The sequence below is a fragment of the Pyxicephalus adspersus genome, chromosome 3 (genome assembly GCF_032062135.1).
Source record: "Pyxicephalus adspersus chromosome 3, UCB_Pads_2.0, whole genome shotgun sequence".
Lineage (NCBI taxonomy): Eukaryota > Metazoa > Chordata > Amphibia > Anura > Pyxicephalidae > Pyxicephalus > Pyxicephalus adspersus.
The window spans coordinates 65,917,945-65,935,070 of record NC_092860.1 but is presented as its reverse complement, the minus strand read 5'-3'; the positions used below and the strand labels follow the sequence as shown (position 1 = coordinate 65,935,070).

The window sequence follows — 17,126 nt, the reverse complement described above, 5'->3', positions numbered from 1 at the left end:
GTCCTAAAAGATGACAGAAATAGCTGAACAAAATAAATTGCATTTGCTCCTCTGTCTTGTGAAAGGAAACATAATGAACTATCTTTCACAAAGTGAGCTCAAATGGCATTAATGTCTAAATATGTAAACCATGGACCATCCTTCAACTTCCTTCTTTAAACATTCAATATTTCTCCCATTGTATGCATCAAAAAAGATCATGCCACACATTTTGGCAAAGAAAAAAATATATAATTTAACAGTAAAAAGCTTCAAGTCACAAATTCCAAAAACTAGCTAAGTATCTTCACATAAACTATACATTAAATATTTGAGGTATTTCAGAGAAAATTGTCAAAAGCTTGAAAGGTCTGTGCTGAAAGAGAAGGTTGTATATGGTCTCCTTTTTTCTGTTATAAGCTGCTAAGTATATGAGGTTAGGGTAGAGAATTACCAAAGGTGCACAATTTACCCTAGGTGTGTGGCTCTGCATAGACTTTTACTCAGTTTTCCCATAATCTGATTGACGAGTGCAGATTTACTGGGACAGACAAACAAAACAAAAAAAAAACGCTCTGCTAGTAAATCCCCACAAAATTATTCTGTAAGTGGTAAGTAATGGAAATAATCAATTGTGTTTACAGTATATCATGGAGTATTTAATGTACAATGTCATGTAATATGTTTGCGCTATCTAAGTACTGTATATTATTAATAATAATATTATTGATAATAATAAGTATACTTCTATTGTAGGAAGAATTTGTATGATCTTTTCAAAGAGCTTACATAAAAAAAATTACAACAAAATCTCATTTGCGTTTAAAATACAACAAACAAGAGGTACTATTGCCAACTTCTGATGTCAATGGGTATTTGTTGGTCTAAATGGTTTTTCTAAAGCTTTCAGATTTGATTAATTTCAGGCTGCATAGTAACCTTCCATCCACGTTTTATGTTCCTTTACTGCCTCCTACATTTCATAGGCATAAATCCTGAAAACCTGAAAACATGTGTATAGCCCAAGGCTGAAACAGAGGGGATAGAATGCTGACAATATACTTTACATAATTAAAATACCACAGCCAGGAACGGTGAGCTGTGTTAAACTCAGCAAAATGTAGAGGCAGGATCACAAATTCCACACAGAATAGGTCTGATTTATTGAAACTCTCCAAGGCTGGAGAAGATATACTTTCATCAGTAAACCTGGGTGATCCATCAAACCTGGAATGGATGTCTTAAAAGTGATTTGCTTTTTATTAGCAAATGTTTTCAATCCTGGACCAGATACATTCAAGGTTTGCTGGATCACACAGGTTCACTAATGAAAGTGTATCTTTTCTAGTCCTGAGGAGCTTTGATAAATCAGGCCCAATATAACAATGGTAGTGTTTATTGTATCCACATACTAAAAAATTAAAGGAAAGTTATAAAATGCTATGTAACTTTTCCAAGTTTCAGATAGAGTGGGGAAGGGTTATAGCTTTTTTAAGGTTTGCATTGCATTTTGTACCTCACTCTGGGCCTGATTTATTAAAGCTCTCCAAGACTGGAGAGGATACACTTTCAACAGTGGAGCTGTGTGATCCAGCAAACCTTGAGGAGATCTGGTCCAGGATTGAAAACATTTGCTAACAATTAGCAAAAAACTTTTAAGAAATCCATTCCAGGTTTGCTGGATCGCACAGATTCACTGATAAAAAAATCTATCCTCTCCAGCTTTCATAAATCAGAGCATTCATAAATCAGACCCTATAAAAGGAAGTAAAATTGAAGGGAAATACAAATTTCTACTTCAGAGACAGGGTTCCTCAACTACTGGAGAGAGTGCTATTTCCTTTCTTTTATGTCTTTAGGACATGAAAGTGAATCCTTTGTGAGGAGACATAAGTTAAAACGACACAAAGGCTCTGATTTATTAATGTTCCCTAAGGCTAGAGAGAATATACTTTCATCAGTGAATCAGTGAAGCTCATCTAGCTGGAAAACTCTGTGGAAGTGTCTGGTATTGCAATTGTGATTTTAATAAACTGAATCTTGAAAATAACAGAGTGTTGATCCAGGGAACATCTGATTGCCTCATGGAATCAGGAGGGAATGTTTTTCCCCCGATGGAGCAAAAATTACCAGGGTTTTTTTTTCCTTCCTCTGGATCAACTATGTCTTATAGGGTTTTATATCTGGGATATGTTTATTTCCCTAGTGGTTGTACTTGATGCACTTATGTCTTTTTTTCACCCTGACTTACTATAACTATAAGATAGTAACCCTATGCTATCACATAAAACACCTAGCCTGCTTACTTACATATACACTCTCTAGAATACTTATGCAATTAGCTACCTTCAGATAGCCATATCATACCAATAAACTGTATAGAATTATTACTTACAGTGAATACAGGAAAAGGCAGTTGGAAATTTAATTTGTAAATGACTGAATTAACAAAACATATTATTTTCTTTTAACTAATAGATGATATGGATCTCTATGTAAAACTGGATAAAATAATTCTATTTGCTTTAGCATATTGCATGAATTAACTACCAAGCTGCAAGGCAGTTTGTTGTTCACACAGTACATTTTTTTGTTTACCTCTGTTCATGTTATCAACCTGCTAAAAAAGAGATCATAGCAATATATATTTTAGGGCTCTGCTGCTTTTTGTTGAATTTAAAAATGTTTTCAGGCCCCGGAAACTGCCAAAAATGAAAGGATATACTTGAAAATAAATTCATACAAGAAAAACATTTTCTGCAGAGCACAGGGGCATCACCTATATATTATATTTCCAGGGAACATGAGTGCAAGCTGATACACTAAAGCTTTAATGCATGAAAACTGGTTTACATACATTACATACATTTATGCAACCTTTACTACACTTTAGTGTTTAGTGTCCCACACTGGTAATAATCAACTATAGTGAGTACTTGTAAGTTAAGCAAACACTATGTTCACTAAAAACACCCAATTAGATAAAGAGGGCATTTCTATCATGATTAACGTGTGCAAAATATTAAATTTTTTACAAATTATCTTTGGGATTGACCGAGTTCTGTTTTCTTTTATATTTGTCATCCCTAAAACTCAATCCTAATCTCTGTGCATAGCATTGTGCTCAACCCAGAAGCCTTTCATGACTTTGATTTACAGCTATAAGACAAGTACAGAGAAAACAATTTAAAAAAGACAAGATAAATGAAATTACAATCTGATGGCAATGTGAAAAGCAAAAATTAAAACATGGCACACAAAGTTCAGAAAAGTGCATTTCGGCACAGACCAGGCAAGTGGGAACAAAATCTTTGGTATCAGGTGTGATCATTCAATCACAAAGTGAAAGCTCAAGTGAGGTAGCCTTATCAATGAGGTTCTCACTAGAAATGTCTTCAGTGTCACTTTTTTCATACCTAGAGCAACTTACACACAAAAGGTTGACTTGCTCCAAGCAGAAACATTATCATTTCTATTGTTGTCCATATGACATTCTTATCAACAAAACTGATGTCTTTAAACAGTTCAGGGAGCTTCAAAAGGATACACTTTTTCCTTGATGAATAAAGGAGAATAAAAAATACATTTTTATTACTCCTGATTATTGTAGTTTGTAATTTAGTATTTATACTAATACATGGAAAAAACATCCCTTCCACCACCCATCACTAAAATGTTTTATTTGTCTTCTTCATTTCACAGTTCTTTATATGTACTTTATCATCAAGGAGCCTACTTGCTGAGTACACAATCTACCTATTCATAAAATGAAGAGAAGCCACACTGGAAACACATAATTGATTTTTTTCCTTATATATATATATTATTACCCGCATCATTTAACATCAATAGAGTCTGTTTTTTAGGTTAAGTTTTTTCATTTTGAAATGTTGGCCCTAATCCAGTATTGTAGCAAGGGTTAATGACTTCCATCTTCTACAACCAGGGCAGGATATTAGATCCATATTGTCTTAACCGGAGCTGAAGAGTGCATTAGAACTCTACAGTTCTAAATAAAACTGAAAAAGTGAGGAGTCATTAAATGGGTGCACATAACAAGACCAAGAAGAACATAATCATTTCTTTGGTATCACCATCTTCCATGGAAAGCTTTAAGGCAGTTGTTATTGGCACAGAATTTTACCTTCATCTTGCACTAAAATCCACTATTTTCTGAATGTTCAGCTTCAGATTTTTTTTCATTGCATTACATTTGTTTGCTTTATGGGATAGGTGGAACAGAAAATATCCATGAACACTTATATTTCTCCATATATTGTGTGTATTATTATCATTGATGCGTTATTCATTCAATGTATGATAATGTGCTTGTACAATAGCTGTCATTGTTCCCATGTAATAGTGTTCCCCCACTATCTTCCCCATCCTAAATTTTACATAACTGATGGCCAAGTTTATAAGGAGTATTATACACAATTAATTTGGTTTTTACCCTTCTTTGCTTTGGTTTTGTGTTGATTGCTGTTTAATAGTTATAGAATTCCACACATATTCTTTTTTACATTTTCCTTCATTGAAATCTACTTACCCTCATTATGTGTGGATGTTTTCTGGTATTATAAAACACAAATAACTGTAAAACTGTAGTATGTTATTTGGTCTTCAATTATTATTACATCTGAAATTTAGTGTTTAGAAGATCATTGGTACTTAACCATAACTAGTTTTAGTGTTAGTCTGTTTAATATTTTATGGGTCATGTTTTGTGGGTTTTTTTGTGGTCATAAAGTTTTGGAAACAGCTCAATAGCTCATGCTTTGGAGAAAGTGCTAGAGGAAACAGAAGGCATTGCAGCATTGACCCCTGGCTCTTCTTGCCATCGATTCATGCACCGCCGGCGTGCATTCATGAAGAAGTTACTGACAGTGTTGAGCTCCAGGCCCAGCTGCTGGGAAATTGTTATTTGCATTTCTTTTGACGGACGCTTGTTTTCTTTGAAGATAGCAATCAAGGTACGCCGTTGGAGATCTGTAAAAACTAGGCGCTGTTTTTTTGGCTGCAGGTTGCGATCCTTCTGTTGTTCTTGTTCTTTACGTTTACAAGCTGACAGAAAAGAGGAGAAATAAAGACAAGTGAGAGTATATCAAAAATATGTATTTTATATCTTGTAACTTTTAAAAAGACAAGTAAGCAGTTCTTTTTTTACTAACCTAAATTGAGAAATTAAAATAAGACTATCTAGAACTTTGATGGTACAAAGTTTTGTGTTTCTTTCACCAGTAGTGACCTATGCTCACTTTTTAGCACATATTTGTGAGCAATCTTCCCTTTATGTGCAATAAACACTGATTCTACAGAGCCACCACATATTTATGCCAGCACAGCTGAATAGTGTTTAGAAAACTAGCCTTCGTATATAGATTTCCTCAGTTTAGATTTCCTAATTATGCTTTTTGTATGCTTTCTTTCAAAATGTTTTACGTTTTTTCTTGAAATATAATAGAGTTATATTAACCTGGAGTAAACTAGAGTAATAAATGTTTAGAACATTTATATATACATGTATATATACAATACATTAATATAGGCAAACACTCTTCATAGAAAAAATGTGGTTGTTTGATGATCATTCATTGTTTCTGCATTTTGCTGATGCTGCACAACCTAGTTCTTCCTCTATCTGTCTTCCTACAGCAACATATAAAGAAAATCAATCACTGTTTCAACCAGTTATACTTACAGCAGAATCTGGGATGTTGTGCTTGCATGCATACATCTGCTGATTATCACAGCTCATGTGATGCAGAGCAAAACTAAACCTTAAGGGATATGTAGACCTTCTTACTGTAGGTTCAGAGCCATGGACTGCAAGTATAAGGATGAACAGATACTATTTTTTTACAGTTACAGTTTGCTTCTCTATATAATAATTTTTACGACTATTTTGCTTTTACCCTAAACGTATTATTCCGTTTATTAGTTTCCTTTAAAAATGGTGGAAACATGTCATATTATTCAATGTGCAATTGAATCCATTCACTTGGTGCAGAAGTGCATTGCAAAGGGGCTAGATTTCTTCTTTTCTACCTTTCGAGAATAAGAAATAAGTGCTATGCAGGTGTGATTCAGACATGGCACAGATTCCCTCTGAGATCTCACAGCTTCCCCCAGAAACCTCAATACAGACATACCAAGATAGCAAAAAAAACCATTATGAACTGGGCAGAAAATAGGACAGAGGAAATTTGGAAGTATATGTTTTTGTTAGATGTAAGTCAATATAACGCCAGCTTCAGTGGCCCTTGAGAACAAATCTTGCCCAACTAACATAGAGCTGCAGGGTATCCCTGAGGACTATAGAGCAGACTCCTTACATGACACTGTGATACGTATTTTTACTACACCTTTCCCTTGCTTTGAACTAGATTGTGTTAGGCATTAGGCACCTGCTGTTATTCTTCTCTGGTCTTTTTTTACTGGTATTTTACCTTTATCATAAGTTAGAGAGGGGTGAGTGTTTGCTGGAGGCCTTTAGGTCCCCCACATTAAACCAAAGAGATTGAGAGATTTTGTCTTTTAAACATAAAAATAAACCAGAAAGACAAAGATGCCATTCAAAATAAATGACAATGGGGATAGACTTTAAAGCCTATTTCCGACCATTCTGACTTATCTGTTAATAGTATTTTAGTCTCTTTCGCCATTTTAAGATTGTGTTTTGATATGTGTACTTGATAATGCAAGCCAGTGAGAAGGAGTGCTGCATCTCAGTATTATAGACGTAATTGACTGCATCTCTCGAAAAATAATACCACCTGTGGTGATATCTAAAGACAGTATAAAGATGACCTGATGACTTCTTCCCCAGAATCAACAAATCATTATTATATTCACAAAACCTTTTTCTTTCATGTTTTTAAATGTTGGCAAGATTCCAATTCCATTTGTCTGTAATATAACCAGCAATTTTCAACACATTTCAGTTAAGTGCAAGATTTTTGCTACAATGACTTGCCAACTGCTCTCAAAAATGACCTGCTGTCTCAAAGTGGTTGGTTTAACCACTAAAGTCTATACTTGAATGCAAAATACACAAAAACATGATTTACATGTAACAGCTGTGACTGGCCATTTTTAAAATACATTATATATTATACTTTATTTCAACTTCTAGAAGGTCTGTTAAGATCACATTTCTACAAATTACTGGTAAAATGTGAAGGTGAAATACAGATCTGTTTGTGCACTTATAGACACTGATGCTAGTTGTTCTTGCTTAGAATTTATGTTAAAAGGCCTAGAAAGATTTAGGTTTAAATTGCATTAGTAATACATTCTGATGCTCACCTACTGGATAATTAGGAATGCATAAATTCTTTTGAAGGGTGAATCTAGAAAGCCGACATTTAAACTGTATTTAAGAGAGAACATTTCAATGATTTATACAGATGATCAACTACTTTTTAATGCATGGAATTGCTATTTATATACTACTAGGTAATGATCATTAAAGGGCATTTTTGTTTGCTGATATCTAAAATGATAAAAACGTGGATGGTTTATTACAAGAGAAGCTTCTGTTAAACAATGACAAGAATAATATTTATATAACAGTTATTCAGTAATTCTTTGTGAAAAAATAGAAAAGGTGATCTGTCTGTTTTGTGCAAAAACAAATTAAGGAGAAAATGCCAAATGCCTTTCTTTGTCTAAAATAACTGATAGTGATAAAACTGCAGTTGACATTTTTGACAATGTAATATGGTGTATGTGATTTTTTTCAACCGCTAAGTTTGAATAAAAAATAAAAGAATAATTCTTTAACATTTTTAAGCTGTCTCTGTCTCTTAAAATCTCCGCTGCTTTAATGTTATCACTATAACCATCACTATAACCATGACATAAATATGCATACCTTTTGCATTCATGGACATTTGTTTATGTTTAAAAAATTAACTGTATCATTTGTTTCCCATAACCTCAAATGAAGATGCATTTAAAAAGTTGCTGCGGTGGGTAATACTGGAATTAGGCAGCTGTATCACTCAACTACTTTTATAAGCCTGAAACATTAAAGCCTGGGCTAATTTAATTCTTTTCTTGAGTTTGCTTTGCTCCTTAACACAAACACGTTTTCAGTTTTCTTTTTCCAGAGTCTAATTTTCCAATGATGGCAAAGATTTTGCCTGCAATGCATTTGTGGTGGTGTCCTAAAGATCCATTGTATTGACTAACTGGTAGGCATAGTTATACATGTGTGTGAAAATAGATTTTCCTATCCAACGCGACTGGTCCATTTACAAATTCTCCAAGATTTTCTAATATTGGTAGTTTCTGGTCTATGACATAACTCATCAAGTGCAGACAAGCTTAAGATTTAATAGAGTGTTCTTCACTCATCCTTTTCATGTCCTCTCTTCCAGTCAACCTTTTTGCTAAAAAAATCAATAACACATTTCTTAAAAGAGAACAAACAGTAAAGACACTTTATGGAAAGAACACAACGAAAAATTGGAGGAAGACATCCCTAGATAATAGCATATAAAACACAGTTTATATGCATAAAGATATAGAGCTAATTGCTAGCCCCCTGCAGAAAGATTGAAAATAATCATTGTTTGGAAAGAGAAAATATTTTGTACAATATGTTTACAGTCAATGTATTTAACCCCCGCAAATTACATATAAAATGTTCACTGAATATAAAATAAAGCAGTGGAACAAAGGTCCACCAATAATGTTCTTTGAACGTAAGACAGGGTTAAGAAATTTAAATTTCTGGAAGGATATGGTGGGAACACTTTAAATCATTTAAACATTAAAGCAACCAAAACAAAGTTTTCCTTTTTAATTATTTCTCAAAAATACCAGTGATTGGTTGCCATAAGCAACATCTTCTATAGGTATTATAAATCCCACAGTTTTTTTCTAGATTGTCTTACTGTTGTGTTCCTTAAACTGGAAATTATTCTCCTTTAATGTTTAATCTGTTCATAATTATTACAAAAATACCAACATTTTATTAATATTAAACGTTAAAAACAAACGTCATTTCAAATATATAAAACACAATAAAATCCTGGGTGTATATAGTGACCTCTCCTTACAGAATACCCCCAAAGGGTTTAAATTCTGAAGCTGATATAGTATGTTTATGTGTATTTGATGCCTCAAATCTCTTTCTTTTTTCTCTATTTATTCATATTGCATTCAGTAAGTTGACTGTTAGGAGGAGTTGTGCAAAAATCCAAATGTTTTCATGGGCAGGTATCAGACTGAGCTGAACCTTCATTCCAGCCACAAAATGAAACAGGTTCTCTCTGATTTCTTGCAGCTTCCTATTCACACATAAAGTGCACACAGAAATCTGACTAAGCAGTAAAAATACGGGAAACGGCTTGCAGACTGTGCAATACTGAAAATTAACCAGGAGTTCAGTTTTAATCCTGTGGGGATTTTTTACACAATATGTTATAATGCTCATCATTGCATCAATATAACACATGTTACAGTAACACATAACAGTATACTGTATTAGAGTGTATTAGCTATAGATCACAATACATAGATACTATTGGTCTGTGTTGCAGAGAAAAATAGAGCACAAAAAAAATGGTACTGTCTTGAAACACCCTGCCTGTGATGTGAATGAGCCTCGATATACAGTGCTGGGTAATATGTTGACACTTTATAAATACAGCTTATTATTATTATTATTATTATTAATAATAATAATAATAATATTAATAATATATATTAAACTAGATCTGTCATAAAGCAGCAAATAGAATTTGTCAGAAAGAAAAGTTTTTTCTCTGACAGATCAATTATTTTTTATTTATTAAATGAGATAGGAACTGTTTCAGCTTTTCTGTAGGTGACATCCAAAACATCAATAACCAATACCAGTACTAAGGATGAGAATGACATCCTCCCCTCCATCTAAGACATATCACAAAGCCTTTTTAATTTGCAACAAATACCCAGTATTATGACTCACCAAAAGAAGCCAACAGAGGGCAGCAAAATTCCATTCTAAATGTGTCTTTGAAAACTTTCAGTTGTCTGCATTTATTAGAATGGTTAAAGTAGATCTAAACTCAAAATTTTACTTAACATAAAAGGGTAGACAATCTCCCTCTCTTGGTTGTACCCTGTGTTTTCCACCCATCTAACTTTTGCAGTAACAATGCCTGCAATGTAGGCGTTTTCATTAGAGGTTCTTTTTTTTGTTTATCTGTAAAGTATAGATTTTAAACAGAATGGCAAAGTTATGTTTATTTGTAATACCCAATAATGTGCTAGAAAGATCCTGATTTTTCCATGCACCTAGTTGTATACTCAAAGTAAAAATAGTTTCACCTAATCCACTGGCATTTACTTTCTCCTATTTTGTGAAACCAGAACAATCCTCAGTGTTGACACACTGGGCCTGATTTAATAAAGCTCTCCAAGACTGGAGAGATTACACTTTCATCAGTAAACCCGGGTGATCCACCAAACCTGGAATGGATCTTCTCCAGCCTTGGAGAACTTTTATAAATCAGGCCCACTGACTCTGGGCAAACCTAAAACTTGTTCCATAACACCTATCCCTGTGCTGAGTCTCCCAAGCAGTTTTTAAATAACTTTTGTTATAGTTCTCCTCTGATGACAGCCCTAATAATCACAATCTTTATCTCGTTTGTATTGTGTCTGCCCTCCATTAGCACTGGAAGTACAACTCTGTATTACCATGACTCACTGAACTGATTTACGACTTCACTAAGTGTAAGGTTGGAGTAAAATCATGATATACAAACGGTAGGCTTCAGCAAACAGGGGCTTTGTCAGATCACAGCACTGCCTCTGACACTGAAACAAAGGCATTCCTGACCAGACAACAAATGACTGACATGACAGAAAACTAAAAGCGTAAAGGTGAGGGCCAGGACTGCCCACATGAGAAGGAATGGGATGGATAACCCTTATAGTCCATCAGACAGAAAATTAGGTGTATCTACATACATATCTATTTACAAGTTGGCAAATAGAAATGGAAGGCGTGTTTTGCCTGCAAGATAGGCCAAATGCTTCTGAAATAGAATTTTAGTTTACTTTCATATACAGATCACCAGTGATCTTCAGCCATTTCAAATCACATAGAGAGAAAGAACAAAAGGCTGTATTTTCACTTTAGACAGAATATTGTAATAAAGATTAGCCCCTGCAACCTTTCCCATAAAAAGATTTACTGGTGTCATCAAGATACATTATATTCCTATATTTCTGTATTATACGCTGTATTTACACATTGATCATACTTTCATCATTTCTTATGGCCATGGCCTTGATTTACAAAAGTGCATTATGCGTCATTACCATTGTAGTTTTTAAGCAAATCAACCACTAGGCAAAATCCTAGGAAGTGCTTCTCAACATCACCAACATGATCATATGATAGAAAATACATGTGTGGTCCTTGACAACTACCCTGCATGAGGTATACTGAGTCAGAATTTGCTCTCCTATGCTGGAGAAGATGAAGAAGATGATCCAAATCATCAAAGCAAAACAGAGAGAAATAAAAAACCCTTATTTTGTAGTGTAGGGGAAGGCTGGAGCACTAGATAGATTAGTATTACTGGCTGGCTTACTGTTGCAGATTTTCCCCACCTCTGGTAAAACTGTTGTAAAACCAATAAAGCAAAACTAAACTTAAATAGTATAAAATGTCAAGCAGACAGGTTCTTTATTGCAAAAAGGACAGGTGTTTTATTTTTAACAAGACACAGGTTTCAGCTCATCAGCCATCCTCGTTGGCCTGCCCAGGATAATGCATTGGAACAGGTGTTAATTCATTCATGGCAGCAAGATGTGCTAAGATCATACAGCTCAATGTAAATGAAAGGAGAAAAATTTAGAAGCGGCAGGTCAATTTATTTCAATTGAGCAGGGACATTGTCTGTCTCTTTTTAAATATAGAACCTGTTTGCACATGTAGCAGTCTAACAGAAATGATAGGAACACTGATAAATCTATCAACGTATTTAAGATTTTTTTCATTTATAGATTTGATTTTGTGGGCAAAAAGCTTCCTAAAGCCCCTAGTTCCTACTGTTCTTCCCAGTTATGGATTTTTTTTGCGCCTGTCTTTTTACTAAATGGCAGGAGGGCAAAAAGCAGCTGCTGATAAGGATGTGTTTAATGCTAAAGCACATGCTGTTTTTGGCATATCCAAAAGCACATAGCATTTAGGTTTACGCACATGTTTCTGAGGCACAGCAAATACCTTTTTAAGTTTACAGTTCAGAGCATATCATGACACAGAATTCTAAACAGTGTGGTAATTTTACATATACAATTCCTATCATAGTTTTGTGTGCCGAAGGAGTTTTTTTTCTGTCCATCTAATCAAAAAAAATTTCATAGATATGCCACACAACACAGTTTCTCCACGCTGCAAAATACATCTGGGTCATGCCAAACTTTTTTTAACTCAACATAGTCCTCCTAGGGGGCACAGTAAGCATACAAAATGTGTAACTTGTGCTGCAGTTATCCTGTGTGCTCCTTTGTGATTTCTGTACTCCAGTAACCCCTTGTGAGCCAATGGTCCTTTGTGTTTCAGTGACTCCCACACTCCAGTGACCCTTTGTACATCAGTGACCATGTGTATTACAGTAACCTTGTGCTCCACAGACCTTATGTGCTCTATTGACCTCTGTGTTCCAATGACATTGTGACCCTGCATTTCAGGGTTAAATTGACTTGGCTGCAATTTTGTACAACTACATTTTTCAATTTCTTTTATCACTTAGGTGGTTACTTCCAGGACAAATTCAGGTTCTTACACTGCTTGCATATATAAAAAATACATTTAAGGATGTATTAATGAATACAGAACTGCAATATTGTGTGTGTTTTTTATACTGCCTGGAGTGTGGCTTTAGGATTTTGTGCAGGTGCTTGTTTTGGTATGTGAAAGGATGGCCTGAGATTGAGAGAAAGCTAAATAAAGATAGAAAATTTGTTTTTGTTTGTTTTTTTTGTTTTTTTGAGCAGTTGTATAATGTTATTGATTATGTACCATCAGTACCATCAGACATAGCAGATCAAACTACTGGGCAAAGGCAAAAGACCTAGTGCAAAGTGCCTTGAAGTTCAACCAAGAAAGCTTAACATGAAGAGAAGATTTACGTAGTTTCTTAGACCAGTAGGCTAAAAGCAAGTTGGGAAATAGCTGGGCCAGTGTCCATGTGATTGACACTATGCAGGTATTTTTGAAAAAAGAAACTCAAATGGTACCGTGTTTCCCCGAAAATAAGACACTGTCTTATATTTTTTTGGGCTTCCAAAAACACACTAGGTCTTATTTTCAGGGTAGGTCTTATATACTTTTTTTAATGAAAAAAAACACTTACCATATTCATGTATGAATATGGCCATAAAAAAAGGCACATTTTGAAGTGGTTAACGTATTAAGGTGCTTTAACACTGATCCACAGATGCAGCACAGTGCACCAGAAAAGATACGGTAACCCACAGGTGCACTGTACAGCATCTGTGGATCTGTGTAAAATCAGCACTCAGTGGATGTGGCCGGGGCAATGATTGCTCACATTTTTATTTTTTTTATTTTTCTGTGCATTTGAGAGTTTTATATGGTGACCCAATTGTAAATTAAACTCTTCATTGATTCATTGCTACCGGTATTGGTTACTGAATTCAGCATTTCTCTTCTTGCACTGTTACTGTATTAAATCAGCCAGCTTGTCCTTACAAACCTAAAATCAGCACAAAATGTGGCTGGGGCAATGATTGCTCACATTTTTTTTTTTTTTTTTTTAATTTTTATACCGTAATTGTGCTGGTTAAAATAAAATAAAAAACTTTATCAGAAAAAGATTTATCAGATAAAAACCTTATCAGAAAACGCGAGCCGAGTTCCTGGCTTCTGACAGGCGAAGTGCATGTAATATCACTCCGCCTGTGACAGGAGCCGGAACTACAAGGCAAGCATCGGCTTGTGCGGCTCCGGAGTGTGTACGCCCGCTGTCTCCCGCTCGGTGAGTATTTTTTTCTTTTCTTTTTCTACTAGGTCTTATTTTCGGGGTAGGTCTTATATTAGGGCAGGTTGGGGGAAAAGTGCTAGGTCTTATTTTCGGGGTAGGTCTTATTTTCGGGAAAACACGGTAGTTATTGGCAAGTGCATCATATTTTCTTTACTCCACTAAAGCACCCACATCAATAAAATAGTTTAATAACATGTATACAATCATAAGGAAACTAATGCTGAGACAGATTTAAGTATTTTAAAGAAGACAAGCTAGAAATAAACCTACCAGAGAATGTGTATAACATAAAAATGTGGTGTGATCAGAGCATTTTTTTTGTAATTGTGAGCTACAGAAATACTTGAATAAAAGTTTAAAGGAGAGAAGGGTCCCCCTTCTGCTAAATCAATCTCTGCAATTTCTGCAATTACCTTTCCATGCCTGGATGATGTGTTTGCATGAAGATTACTTTAAATAAGTAAGGCGATCAAAGTTTTGATTAATTGCCTATGCTGAATGGAAGGTTTTACCTTATTTGAGCGCTCATGTTTATGCTTCCAAATTTAATTTGTTACACTCTTACACCTTGCTACGGCAAAGTATAATGTATCATATAATAAATGGTTTGGGTGAATCAAATATTTTGACCACTACTTGGTGACCAACTAAAGCTGGAATCACAATTAAATGAGTTAATAATTATGTTTGCACATATTTAAAATGTGACACTGCGACTGATCAAACACAATGTGAAAAAAAACTAAAGCTTAACCCCAGGTACACATTTTCCCTTTAAATATATTCATCAATAACCACAAGTAATATTTACCTACTTTATTTATGTGCACAAAACGCCATTACAAATCCAGTTATTATCTGTTATAAGTAGCAACACTATGTGCTACACATAACTGCAAGGAGCTTTGTTACCCCAGTACAGGCTGCCTACAGAATATTGGTGGACACATGACCTGTCATTCTACTGAAATAGACAGAGCAGTATTGACCAGTCTGTGTTACAGGAATCTACTGCATAAAGACAATGGGCCTGATTAATTAAACCTCCCAAGGCTGGAGAGGATACACTTTCATCAGTGAAACTCGGTGATACAGCAAACCCAGCTTCACTGTTGAAAGTGTATCCTCTCCAGCCTTGGGAGGTTTAATAAATCAGGCCCAATGTTTCACACTTGGATGAATTCTTCAGGTTTTCACAGACCATTGCAGCTCAGCCATTGATGTATTTGTGTTCAATATGTGTCAGTTTGTGAATGAGAATTTAGAAACAATAATTGTAACGTGACACACAGAAATGAATAGTTATGTTACATGATATAACCATTGCTTTAAGACTGAATGAACAGTATGTTAAAAAGGTAAATGTAAAGCCAAACCTTAACCACACCAATAAATCTGAAGGCTATTGCAACTGCAGAATGGCACAGCAAAAGTTACTCATTAAATAGAAAATCAATGCTCTTTTATTATTTACAAACAGCAGAGACCATAAGCCATACCTTATGGAATTTAAACTGCACATAACCAAATGCCTTAAATAATCTGAATACTGCATTATACAGTTACCAAGAATACACTTTATTTTCCTTCAATAGGTATTCTAGTGTCTATTGCCTACAAACATTCTACAAAATAGCGATTGGTTTCAGATTATTCAAAAATCTAAAACGTTAAGGGTGTTTATTCAAATGTAAGATTTGTTTAGTGCTGCATTTATACATCAAGCCCCACTTCTTGTAACAATTTCAGCAAAAATATCTGCTCTCCATTTTGTACAGATCAGTAAACAAAATAAAAGAGATTGTTTTACTTTTTTTGGAATAGGAAAATATTTGGATTTTGAATTGGCATGGGTTTGATCCAAATTTGGTGCTTTCCTAATTCTGTAAACACATGGAAATACCAGCTGATTTAATCAGGATAAATTTATTTTTAAACCATATTGTACTTGATAACTCTTAATGTCCGAAATAGGGACTTTTGCCAGCCCTGGGCTAATTTGCCAGTCCTACCAAACAAGGGAGCAACTAAACAGCCATAGTATCAATATGTGATAATTTTAAGGAAAGCAACCAGAAAGCCTGCAAACTTTATAGGGAAATGATTTTGTCTTGCATTTAACCGTGTCCTATTTAGTGGCATAATTAGTGTGGAATTCACCTGGTGTCAGAACTAATGGTGTCACATCCTCCCAATACAGACTTATTCATGTACCAGAGCAGGCAGAATGCTTCATAATGTTTTGTTTTTTTGTACTAATGTAACTTCTGAAAACATGTGCAAAGACACAATTTGTAGTGTGCTGACACTGCTAGAAATGCACGACAAAAGTAGTATTGTCCTGACACAAGCAGAAAAGTGCACAAAAACAGAATTTACACTGTACTGACACAACCAGAAATATCTCCAGATACAAAAAATGCACTTATACAGTACCATAATGATGGAAGCAAAAATGCGAATAGAGACAGCAATGACATACATTCTTTTTGGTTTGCTAGTCAGCTACGAAGAACAACACAGTATCCTGCAGCAAACAGGATGGCAAACACATGATACCAAAAGGTTTTAAACAGACATGTACATGCCTCTTCAGCAGTTAATCCAGTTGTGCAGTAGGCATTGCAAAATATAATGTGCACTTTATCCTGGGAACATTATTATACCTAATTTTGAAAGCAGGGAGAGCATCTAGGAGAATTGATTGGATAAAAGAAGCCTTACCTGAACCATATGGTACCCAAAATCACATATCTTGAAATGTTATATATTCTGTTTTGTACTAACTGAGGTGTGTGTTGCTGTGTCCACTGTTCTTCTGGGCAGAGTGTGTTCTACTTTGTTCTAAGTCCACTGCGTTGAGTATGGTATGTACTATTTATACTACAATCTGCAAACTGATTATGATTTATTGTTGTATTTATACCTATTGTACCGGGAATGGGTACTGTTTTGTGCCCTGTCCAGTGTCCATATAAATATGTGTGTGACTTTGTGCAGGTAATTATATGTGCTACTGTAATCTGTATCCACAGTTCTACTACCGTGTTTCCCCGATGATAAGGCAGGGCCATCAAATAAGACAGCCCCCCCTTTTTAGGTAAAAATGAAAAATAAGCCCCCCCCCGCAAA

At 34.9% G+C, this 17,126-nt stretch overlaps 1 protein-coding gene across 1 annotated transcript in view; it reads right to left on the bottom strand.

Annotated features, from left to right (window-relative positions):
- Positions 1-4,750: 4,750 nt before the first annotated feature.
- The window catches only part of ONECUT3 (one cut homeobox 3), a 55,878-nt gene continuing 43,502 nt past the window's right edge, over positions 4,751-17,126 (bottom strand). The window contains exon 2 of the mRNA XM_072404988.1: positions 4,751-5,043. Coding sequence (XP_072261089.1) covers positions 4,751-5,043 — 293 coding nt within the window. The remainder of the gene's footprint in view (positions 5,044-17,126) is intronic.